The 12,241-nt window shown below is 32.3% G+C and overlaps 1 protein-coding gene across 1 annotated transcript; it reads left to right on the forward strand.

Moving 5' to 3' along the window:
- Positions 1 to 409: 409 nt before the first annotated feature.
- On the forward strand, positions 410 to 6,308 carry LOC126844086 (putative serine protease K12H4.7). Its single transcript, XM_050581940.1, has 9 exons — positions 410 to 598; positions 669 to 850; positions 1,021 to 1,256; positions 2,026 to 2,161; positions 2,250 to 2,430; positions 2,819 to 2,945; positions 3,843 to 3,975; positions 5,834 to 6,003; positions 6,154 to 6,308. Exons 1-9 carry the CDS (start codon positions 410 to 412, stop codon positions 6,306 to 6,308), a joined length of 1,509 nt encoding a protein of 502 aa, XP_050437897.1.
- The last annotated feature ends 5,933 nt before the right edge of the window (positions 6,309 to 12,241 follow it).

Raw genomic sequence — 12,241 nt, forward strand, 5'->3', positions numbered from 1 at the left:
TCATTTGATATAAATTGTATGTATATTAAAAATCTAGATGACTGATATAAGTAGTAGTAGTAGTGACAGTAGTAGCGGCGACGAAGTTGAATTTTTATATTACATAAACCAATATTTAAAAATTCGAAAACCTTATTTAATTTCAACAAGAACCGACCACCTATATAAATGGGACGACCGAGACTTTTTTGCTAGATTTCGTTTGAGTAAAAATACGTTAAAAATAATATTAGAAATGGTTCAGCAAGAAGTAACAACTGTCACTCAAAGTTATGAGAATATTTTTTTCCCAGTTTTTTTTTTTTTACATAGTACGTATCTATTTTTAATTGAAATTTAATTTTTATTATGAAATCATGCTATTAATGTTGTAAATCGTCATTGTTTTCAGATTTTCCAAAAAAGTAAAATGCGATTTATTATTTATGCGCTTTTGGGCTGCGTCTGGTGGGACGTCACTACCGGAGCTCGCAGAATTAAGCTCGGCTTGGGAGAACCAAATTCGCCAGAAACACGGAACGCACAACCTGTCGTTGACTATTGGTTCCAACAGAAATTAGATCATTTCAACGCTACTGATAAGAGAACATGGAAACAGGTTGGTAGCCGAAAAAAACCCTAAACCGTGTAAACGTGGCTAAATATGTATTGTTAATTGTTTTTTTTAGAGGTACCAAATTAATGAACAATTTTACAAATCAGGAGGTCCGGTATTTCTTATGATAGGAGGCGAGGACAAGATGTCATCGAAATGGACCAACTCCGGTGCTTGGATAGAGTACGCCGGAGAATTCAATGCTGTGTGCTTTCAATTGGAACATCGATTTTACGGCGATGGCCACCCTACCGAGTAATGATACTTACAAAGTATAACGCATATATTACAATAGTACACGTACAATTTTTAACGCTAATCAAATTCACATAACGCTGTTTCGCAATGTCACCGCGCAGACTGTACAGAATTTAATCGCATTTATCTGACTTATAACCGATAGAGATCGCTTTGTACTTGTTCAGAGACGCGAGCACTGCCAATTTGGTGTACTTAAGCACCGAACAAGCGTTGGCCGATCTAGCGGAATTCATGGTCGGCACGAAAGCCACATATAATATTTCTCCTGAGAGCAAATGGATAGCGTTCGGTGGGTCGTATTCCGGATCGTTGGCCGCATGGTTGAGAATGAAGTATCCGCATCTCGTTCACGCTGCTGTTTCATCGAGCGCTCCTCTTCTGGCCAAAATTGATTTTCACGGTAACAATTCGATTGATCATAATTATATTACAAGAAAAACGGTTAGACCAGAGGGTTAGTGTTTTCCTCGAAGGAAAGACATTGTACCATGGATATGTCTCACGGCTCATTGGAGGCTGGTAAACGATTATAAGACACATTCGAGTAAAAAAAAAAAAACTTAACTTTCGTATCGCTTCAACCGTGATGACACGGAGACGAGGAATAGTAGAAGAGGATCTCTGCCAATAAAGGATTAGGGGAGGGGAAGAGGTTTACTACCGTATTATCCTCTTCTGTTCCCTTTAGGCTACTAAGGATTAATAATGTAATCCGTAACCCACTAACTAGGGATTACTAGATTAAATTTAATCCCTAATCCAAAAGTTTAGGATTACTGAGATAAATGTAACATAAATGTACCACATGTATATTTGTCAGATCTTTGTGATACTGCAACCCGTGTAAATGTTATACCAATACTGGTAGCATTTTAACCAATACATCCATGCTTTGGTCGTTTGTTGAATGTCGGCAATACTATTTTCCAAACAAATGGAACACTAATCAATGTCGACAGACATACGAATATACGAAAAAGGTCTGATGAATAATTAAATAAATATTATTGTTGTATTAGGCGAGATATGAGAAAATAAAATTTGACCATTGACGTTTTGAATGGTAGGTACAATTGAACCCTTACCATTAGTTTACACATTACGGAACTCAAAAAATCAATTCGGTTCTCAACATGTATATATATATATTTTTTTTTTATATTTTACAGAATATTATAAAGTAGTGGAAGGCGCTTTGTCCACGTATAAGCCGGCTTGTGTGACGCAAATAAAACTAGCCAATCAAATGTTGAACGCCATCATCGAAAGTGACAAGGAAATAAAATATATCAATAAAAAATTCAAGTATTCGCGTTTAAATATTTGAATAACACCACCAAAGGTTTACTCTTGTTTTTTTTTTTTTTAACATTTGCTTAATATGTTATATTAGATTGTGTGATCCGCTGAACGCGAAAAACAATAAAGACGTGTCGATTTTGTTTGAAACGTTAGCCGGTAACTTTGCGGGAATAGTGCAATACAATAAAGATAACAGATTAAGCAACAGGACGAATGAAATTACATTAGAGACTTTGTGCGACATAATGACTAACGAATCAATTGCGTCTCCTGTACGAAATCTCGAGTATAATTGTATTGGTTATAAATATAAGTACTTATACTCAAGTATGATAAACAATAAACATATTTAATATCATAAAAAATATTGGATTACCAATTATAGTGCTGAACACAGACAATTTTGGAGGTGTTAATTTCAAAACTAAGGATGCTGGGTTGAAATTGAAAATAATGAGCACAATAAATTTGTGTATTCAATTTCTTTAATGGTCCAGCCGTTGGTGTATCCTTAGACTCGTCATACACAGCTAATATGCCTTTCTTGTTGTAATACCATATGCTTATTGTACTAATTTATAACCGTACAGATTGTATATTTTTCTAATAAAAAAAAAAAAAAAATGTCTTTCAATAGTAAATCGAATTTCTTATTTTTAGTTGGAAAAGTACGCAGCGGTTAACGACAGAATGTTATCCTCGAACAACTTGACTTGTACGGATTACGTGTACGAAAACACAGTGAATATCCTTAAAAATATATCTTGGGAAAGCCCGTACGCCTCAAGTAATAATCATATTTATGTACTTACAATTGTAGGCCATTGCGGCCATACTTGCTCTTGATTATTCGGGGAGGGAGGGGGGGAGGGGGGGGGGTAAACGGTATTATGCTACAGTACTTGTATGAAAAAGAATACAAATTTGAAAATTGCCAGTTTTCCTGTAATATGTCACCAATTTTGGGAGAAAAACAGAATTAGAAAAATAAATATTATTTTTAAACTATTAACTTAGCTAGTTAGTACGTATACAGCTTAACCGGTTCACATTTATAAATAGTTAACTTAACATTTTCAGTTAATTATCATAATAACACAGTCAAGTTAAAATATTTATCTTTCGTCGAAACAAATAATGCTTTCAATCAAAAGGCGTTAATTCAATTTCAAATAACACTGAAATTATTTTATATATTAATCTAAATTTATTTCTTTATAAAAAAACGAGCTTAGTATTTACTTTGTTATCATTTACTCCACATGTAATCTAACCCTACATGTTTTTAATTGTGAATTATTAATAAGATAAGTGTGCGGGTACTTTGCATTTATTTTAGGTTTTACTATTGTAGTAGTATCATGTTAAAATAAGCAATCGCCTAGCTACCTTTTAAAGCAATAATTCATACGGCAAACGATGGACAATTATTCAATAGAACTTATTTAATAATAATAATAGCCCAGTCGTCAAAGTTTTATTACATTTAAAAAAAAAAACGTTTAACTTAACCAGTTTAACAATTTATTAACTTTTAACAAGAAGCTATAAAGTTAATTTAATTTGCCTGTATTGAGTTAAATTTTTTTTAATAACCATGCCCTTTCTGCTGTTCAGTGTACATGACCATAATGATGTTTAAGACATAGCAATGTTGTAATGTTCACGAAACCTATTTTGATAGGCAGGCAATGGACGTACCAGACATGTACGGAATTTGGTTTTTATCAAACATCCAATCAAGACGAACATGTGTTTGGCAGTAAATTACCCGTGAATTTCTTTACCGACATGTGCGCAGAAGTTTACGGAGAAAAGTAAGTTAGTTTGATATCGCGTTTTTGGGTCCTGTGCTCCTGTTTAAAAGATATAAATAGACTACGTTACAGTTAATCATAAAAAATATTAAATAATTAAAAAATGTAGTAACAATAAATGAAAAGACCTCCTAACCACACTTTTCAGGCCAGCCTAATATTAGCCATTGAACTCGGCACGTCTATCTTGGTTTGCTTGTTCAGCGGATTACACAATATAAAAAGTTCGTACAGTAAAACCATTGATTATTAAAAATATAGATAGCCATAGACTTATAAATATTGAATTTTAATTATCATCAGTTTAGTTTCTCATAATGGTTTTCCAATGTATAATTGGAACTCGACGGCCGCTTTTAAGTACTCTGAGTTTGACCTTCTCATTTTTAAAAAACAATTTTTTTATAGATTTTATTTAAAATATTATAGCTCAACGATTATAAGAATAACATTACTACAATACAGACTAAAATTAAAACAGAAAAAACAAACTATACACATAATTACATAGAAATATAACATAAAGTTATTTACTTAAATATGAAACCCAGCGTCAAGGATGAATTTGAGGACGGATTGGATGATAAGAACAAAGCGGGAGTTAAGAATAGTATAGGAGTTAAGGTCTTAAATACCCAAAGAGGATAGGAGGTCAAAAAGGATATCTCTATGGGGAGAGAGAGTGGGACAATGAAAAAGGAGATGAGAAAAATCACAAATGGCTGGTAGATCATGCAAAGTACAATAAGGAGAGGAGTTCAAAGAGGTGAGAAAAGAGAAAGCGGGAAGAAGGTTGTGTCCAAATCTTAAACGGGACAAGGAAGAAATTTCTTTACCTGAGAGATTGAGGCCATGAAACCAAGGCCTGCGAGGGATGATAGGGCTGATTGAGCGATGCCAAGTGGAAACGTTAAGAGGTAGGGAGGACCATTTGTCCTGCCAAGCTTGTAATGTAGTTTTATTTAAACCCGGAAGGAAGTCAGAAAAGGGAGTGGTTAGGCCTTAAAGCAATATGAAGGAAGCGGTGGAAGTGGCTAGGGAATCGGCAGTTGCATTACCAATTATCCCACAGTGCCCTGGAACCCAAAAGAATTGAACGGTTTAGCCAGAGGACGAGATGCGGAACAAAAGAGATCTTATATTAAGAATAAGGGGAGACAATGTAGAGCTGGAGGGATTGGAAGAGTGAGCAAGAGTGTTCATTGATAAAATCTGAATGAAATTGTAATGTTCTTAAGTATTTATTACCGATATACTATACATGTCTATTAAAAAAAAATACATCATACGAAAGTATTGGGTACCCGAAAAAATAACGAAATACATATCCTTAAATGCTTTACAACTTCGAATAACACAATAATGAATAATAATTAAATATGAATTAATTATCGTAATATATTTCCATGTGTGTGTATTGTCATTTATTTATGATATATATATATATATATATAATTGTATTACTCCATGTCTTCTCAATTTTTATTCCACAGGAAACCTAATAACTCTATCTATCTCTTTCTAATGATGTTCATATCTAAATTATTAACAATCAATGGTTTTACTGTACGAACCATTTATATTTATTGGCTATTTCTTGATATCTAGTTAGTTGCCTTTCCCATTTACTTGGGGAATTATATAAAGGCCGGTGTCCGCTTCCGAACCTCCACAGCTTGTCACATTATTAACACAGCTCGTGTGGTTTTTTTATCAATTAGCATCGTGGTCTATGTGATTTTTTATCTTGTCTATTTGGAAATACTAAGCCGAAAGAACCGCTTGACCGAGTTTTGAAACCAGTGACAACCGGCAAAAAATACACTGCCCAGAGCAATAATAAATGCGTTTTTAACAGGTTCGACGCAGATTTGTTGGCTAAAGGCGTGGACCGAACCAACTGGACGTACGGAGAATTGAACATCAAAGAAACCAGAGTCGTCTACGTCCATGGTTCGGTGGATCCGTGGCACGCGTTAGGGATGACTCGTACGAAGACAGTGAAAACAGCTGCAATCTTTATTGTCGGTGAGTCTTTCGACTTTTCGCCCTTGCAAGAAACAACTTAATATAGGGTGCCTTGCAATTAACCGGCCGTCATATTTTATGTACTATAAGAATATACTATGTAGGACGTGAAGCCCGTGAATCGCTATTGACTTCTTGGTTCTCTTTCAGGAACGGCTCACTGTGCAAATATGTATCCATCGGCTACCACGGATCTCCCGCAGCTGACCAAAGCTCGGGCTACCATAAAAGCTTTTTTGACTGATTGGTTGACCATCTCGGATGACTTGGATTCCGCGAATCAGGAGACCGTTCGATTCGATTAACTGACACTTAAACAATTTTTAAAACGTATTTGTTTTTTAACTCATGATAAACTATTCCGGCTTACGCTCGAGATTTAGACATTTTTAAAAATACAAAGATACGTGACACCCGCGTATCAATGACTATCGAATATAGCTGACTTGCTTAGTAAGAGTAGTTTACTATTGTCTAGTGTATCTGTATGGATATTTGTACGAATGTGAAAATTTACAAAAATTTCAATACACTGTACACAGAACCATTGTGTATAGATTATCAATATCTATACTCAATTACTGTACCAAAGTTAACCTTTTTTGAAAATCTCATAAAAAGATAAATGGATGATAATGTAAATTAATGATATCCAGGATATCTTATATATTATAAAAAAAATAATACAATACGAGAACTCTGTGTTGCAGAATACAGAGTACTTACTATAGTAAAGAAATTAATATTTAAACCATTGACCATAAAAATAATTCATATCTTTGAGAGGCAACTCGGATGAAAATCATTAAGTTCCCGACACGGGAGTCCACTAGTACATTTTGACCCAAAAAGTTAGGATAAGCAAGGGAAGCAATTGGTTGTTTTTGAGAGGCAACTAGTGTGCGCCCTACAATATAAGTAGTACAATATATGGTAGTGAAACAGATTAACTAATCTATAATAGTACCTATTGGTTATAAATCTAAAATGTATTAAAAAAAACTAATACAGTGGGGTCAGGGCATAGTGGGAACGTGGCATAGTGAAGACGGGGAGGTTACAGGTTTACAGGAATTGTTATAAATTAAAGTGAATAAAATCACTTTCAAATAAACGCTTTGATGCTTTTATTTTGTAATTTAATCGGTCATTTCAAAAAAGACACAAGTCACAAAATCGAAATTTTACACTACCCACAAAAAAATTCATATCTTCATAAATAGTTTTTGCAGTGATTCTAATTTCGTGTACTCAACATTTGCATTAAACACGAGTCTGGCAAATTTAGTTTTCACACAGAATACGTAACCAAGTATATTATAATTATCAAATTTGACAAAAAGACATTTTTGAAAAATCAGTGACTTCAGTAGTTTTTTTAATGACCGATTCAATTTAATACTTTCTAACTTTGCTGGTTTATACTGTGCATGGTCTGGACTGTACTGGCTTTATTTATCAAGTAAATATTCCTTGTACATTTCAACTCGATACCAAATAGATAAATTTTGTGATTTATAGAGTTGCCACTCAAATGAATTGGTCCAGTATTAACAAAGTTGCAGTGTATTAAAAGTGACACCGAGTTCAAAAGTAAACGAATATTTAGAAATATGATTTTTTTATTAGAAGTGTTGTTTGTCGAATTCTCGCCAAAGCGTTTACTCGAAAACACGATTTTTTTTACTTTATAAACACACTTTGGGTGATTCGATGTGCGTTTTCATTTTATATAAATGAAAATACAATAACCGCTTCTGTAAAAAAAATTGTACACGTTTAAAACGCTGTAAACATTATTTAGACACCCATATTGAACATGCGTTATAATAATGTGCACCTAACGCTAATAAATACTCAAGGTATTTAGAATTTCATGATCCGCCTGACTTGTTGACGATTTTTTAAATTTATGAATCAACGACCTGTGTGAATCATGTTTGGTATTTATCATACAATGTTATTTCAAGAGTTATGTGTTTTTTCCCCTTTTAATAAGAGGATTTAGGGAGGCGTGAGGAACCTCTTCTAGTAACTTGTATAGTCATTTAGATGTGCATATTAAGCTATTTTTTTTTTTTTTTGTAAAATAGAATTTGACTGAACTTTGAAGTTTATAACGTCAAGAGTCGTAGCCTTTTGAAATATTTTTTTACAAAATAAGATTTCTACAATCACCGTAAAGCATTTTAAAGACTTTTTTAAATGTATTAGATAGATTAATTAGTTTGTTGTTTTATTTATTTTTTTAGCATAATTCATTATATCCACGCTGGAATAATTAGGTTTTGGTTAAACGTTTTGGTGAATTATATTACAGTAAATATAATTAGCAATTCGATAGTTAATCTATATATATATATATATATATACATATATAGTAGTAAGTAGACTAGATTACTCCCGAAATTTAAATAATATTCAAAAATCTCTAAAATCCCATCCTAAGAAATTTCGGTCTTTTATTAATAACCTTAAAACGTCACCTGGTTTGCTCAACTCAATGTCATTTAACCAAAAGACAGCTGAAAATGGTCAAGAAATTGTTGACTCATTTAGTCAATACTTCTCTTCAGTATATTATAAAGATACAGTTCCTACAAATAATAATTTCAGTCTAACATAGTTCAATCTATTAATCGACTAAATACACTTCATACTGAACTGCTTGAAGTTTTCAATGAATTAGATAATATACTCTCATATAAAAACGCTATTGGTTCTGATGGTCTATCTCCTATATTTTTATTCAACTGCAGCTTTATACTTTCTCCCCCTATCACATATCTTTTCAATATTTCTTTAAATAGTGGCTCGTTCCCATAGCTTTGGAAATCCACCTATATTAATCCAATTCTTAAAAAAGGTAATAAATCATAGATTTCAAACTACCGTCCCATATCGATAATTTCTATCCTCACAAAAACATTTTCTAAAATAATAAATAATAAACTTACACCTATATTTGAAAATAGTTTAGCACCACAGCAACATGGATTTCGTAATAATAAATCATCTCTTACTAATTTAATAACTATAAAGCATATAATATAATCTTTTTCCAATAATCAACAAACCGATGTTATTTATACTGATTTTGAGAAAGCCTTTAATTTAGTAAACCACGCTTTATTAATCAATAAACTGCAGGAAATTGGCTTTGCCTATCATGCCTTTTATCATGGTTTAACTCTTTCATACGTCATCGAACCCAATTTATTAAATATAAAAATTTTATATCAACACCTATAAACGTTATGTCTGGAGTACCTCTCCTCTATCCTATTTAACTTATTTATAAATTATGTTATGTGTTACGAACCCACCCTTATCAGGGCTAATAGATACATATATATATATATATATATTACATTGTACAACTTATCAGGACTAACATATACATATATCTATATATTATATTATATAACTTCTCATTGTTAAATATTGCTAAATATGAATGTACCACACGTGCCGATTTCACATCAGACCCAAAAGGTCATTACAGCATCTTGCGAAAGCAGACAACTTGTAATTCTGTTCACAGTTGACCTCAACAACGAGGCTAACCACTAAAAGGAACTTAACGTTTTTGGCAACTACCGTGCGAATCTCACTTCGAAGCTAGCCAATTTCGACCATGCGAAGGCTGCACTCTCATGCCTCTACCCTTCCTCCACCGTTGACATAAGCGGATGTCATGGACGAGCGAGGTCATCCACGCGCGGACTTTCGATAATTGCGAGGATTCCCACGGCCATTCACCGAGCGGACCAGCATATAAGGGAGAACTTGAGTCATAGCAGGCCAGATGAGTTGGGTCCGCCACACACTACACTTGAAGTTTCTACCTATCATCTTCTTTTGAAGTCTTAAGCGGCTTATAATTGTCTTAATCATCATATTTATGAAGCATACTGAACTTATGCTATTAACTGTTTGTCGTTGTACATGTTTTATAAGTATATTAAATTAAATGTTTGTGATTTACTCTGAAGTTATTCTATTAAATATCTAAAAACCTACTACCACGGTTGTGACAAGACTCAAACAGCCTGCAATACATACGTACAGAGCTACAGGGTTGTTACATGTGTCCTCTCTATAGTTGCACACTCCAACATACTATTTTTTGATGACGATACAAAAATTCTCAAATCCATCACTTCCCTTGATGATAATATTAAACTCCTTCAAAGTGATTTAGCTGCATTTAACGAACAGTGCATTTTAAACGGCACTTCATTGAACATCGACAAATGTCAAATTGTAACTTACTCTAAAAAGCACGATACCTCTAAAGATTTAGGGATTTTATTTGATTCTAAATTATTTCTCAATGCCACGTATCAGCGATGAAAAATAAAGCCCTAACATTATTTGGTATGATAAGAAACTGCTCAGATTTGCATGATTCACTTGCTCTCAAATGTCTATATACCTCACTAGTCTCTTCCCTATCAAAATACCCTCCATTAATTTGGGACCACAGCAATGCAGGACATAATGAACAGTGCAAAATAAAGTCCTCAGATTTATATGTCATAAATATAATATTCCAAGAACTCCTCACACTGGTTACGAAACAATTTTAAAAATTTAGGAACTTTAAAAATTCTTAGAAATATATCGTACAAAAACTTTCTCCCCAGATTGCTAAATAACGAGCTCGATGATTCATTTCTATTAAGTCAATCAAATTTCAAAGTCAATAACCACTACACTCGCAACAAACATTTATTATATATTCCTCATTTTTCTAAAAAGTAAACGTCCAACGACCCAATTAATATTTCAATGTCTTCTGGAAATAGTCAATTTTAATAAACATTGTATAACCTATGTATTATTCTATTTATCTTTTAGTACGTAATATCTTATTATTTTTAATTATATTATACTATTGTTATTTATACTTATATATTGTAAAATAGACATTGTCCGTATGAATTAATTTTATAATAATTTTCAAATTATAATTCACCAAAATTATTAACGTTTTAAGACCTTTTATTTTGATGAAAATAACAACTGACATTGGCAAGAAATGGAAATTTTGTCAAAGGTAACTATCGCAGTAATATTTGCTATCGCTATGGTCATTGTTTTTTGGCGGTTTTCGGATAATCTGATTGCTTAGCTGATTTTGAACTTACTTTTAAAATATTTTAAAGATCAATTATGCCTTTTGGAACGATATAAACTTTTCATTCCAGGAATCTTATTTCACATCAATAAGTATACCTTTAAAATGTTTATTATTCTATATATTTTTAAACGTTATCTATATAATTTGTGTATTATTTATGTATGTATCACTTTTATCATATTTTAATCAATAAAAGCCGACCTAATAAAACCCATAATTAGTTAAATAATATGTCATGTTAGCAAATGGGTTTTTGTCGATAGTTAAAAATTGACAACGCAATCATCTGACTAAAAATTATAGAAATTTCTTTCAAACCAGTAAAAGTTGTAACTTTAAAACATGCACGTTTTTTTTTGTTTTTAATTTTGTAAGGTTGAAGAAGTGATAATTTTCATAAGATTTGTAATTTTCAGAGTTGCTATTCGAAGGAATTGGTCCAGTATTAGAAAAGTTACAGTGTATACAGACACGAAAAATAACTACATCATTGTAAAACCAATAGCATCGCTGCTCCGCATCGAGGCTAAAATAAACTAATACTAAATAACTGCCCTTGACTAATTAATAACTGTTTTTTAGGAGAAAAAATATTATACGATGTACGTCGTCGTTTTTTTTATACTATAGTTTATTATATATTAAGTAAAAGCAGAAAAAAATGAATTTTTAAGTTAATAATAACGAAGAGATTAGAGATGACAACAAACCCGACGTTTAACCAAAATCCATTAATTCATACTTGTATATTTTACTATAAAAATGTGTATACATATATAGACCAATTTGACCAATTAAGTAGTTAAAAATAGTTGTTTAAATGCGTTACGATTATTGTAGAGATTAAAACAAATTTCAAAAAAACCACGGCTCTTTGTTTAATGTTATAAACTTCAAAGTTCAATTAAATTAAATTTTACTAAAAAACAATGGCTTAACATGTATACATAAATTAATATACAGGTTGCTATAGGAGATTCCAAAATCGCCCTTCCCTAAGTCTTCTTACTACAGACTTACTACTTTACTGCCCCACCCTGTAAATTAATTTCTTGTTGTTTTCTAACGAAAAATTGAGTTTCTAAAATTTAA

This window comes from Adelges cooleyi, unplaced genomic scaffold, assembly GCF_023614345.1.
Source record: "Adelges cooleyi isolate 19-005CV unplaced genomic scaffold, UGA_ACOO_1.1 ACOO_flye_CR_arks_rails_tigmint_CR_PRNA_618, whole genome shotgun sequence".
NCBI lineage: Eukaryota > Metazoa > Arthropoda > Insecta > Hemiptera > Adelgidae > Adelges > Adelges cooleyi.

Excerpts from the sequence above, each read along its gene's own strand:
- LOC126844086 (XM_050581940.1), top strand. The coding sequence starts at position 410 with ATGCGATTTATTATTTATGCGCTTTTGGGCTGCGTCTGGTGGGACGTC. Across the intron at positions 2,431-2,818 it reads ACGAATCAATTGCGTCTCCT|TTGGAAAAGTACGCAGCGGT; the intron begins GTACGAAATCTC and ends TCTTATTTTTAG. Across the intron at positions 2,946-3,842 it reads GGAAAGCCCGTACGCCTCAA|GCAGGCAATGGACGTACCAG; the intron begins GTAATAATCATA and ends CTATTTTGATAG.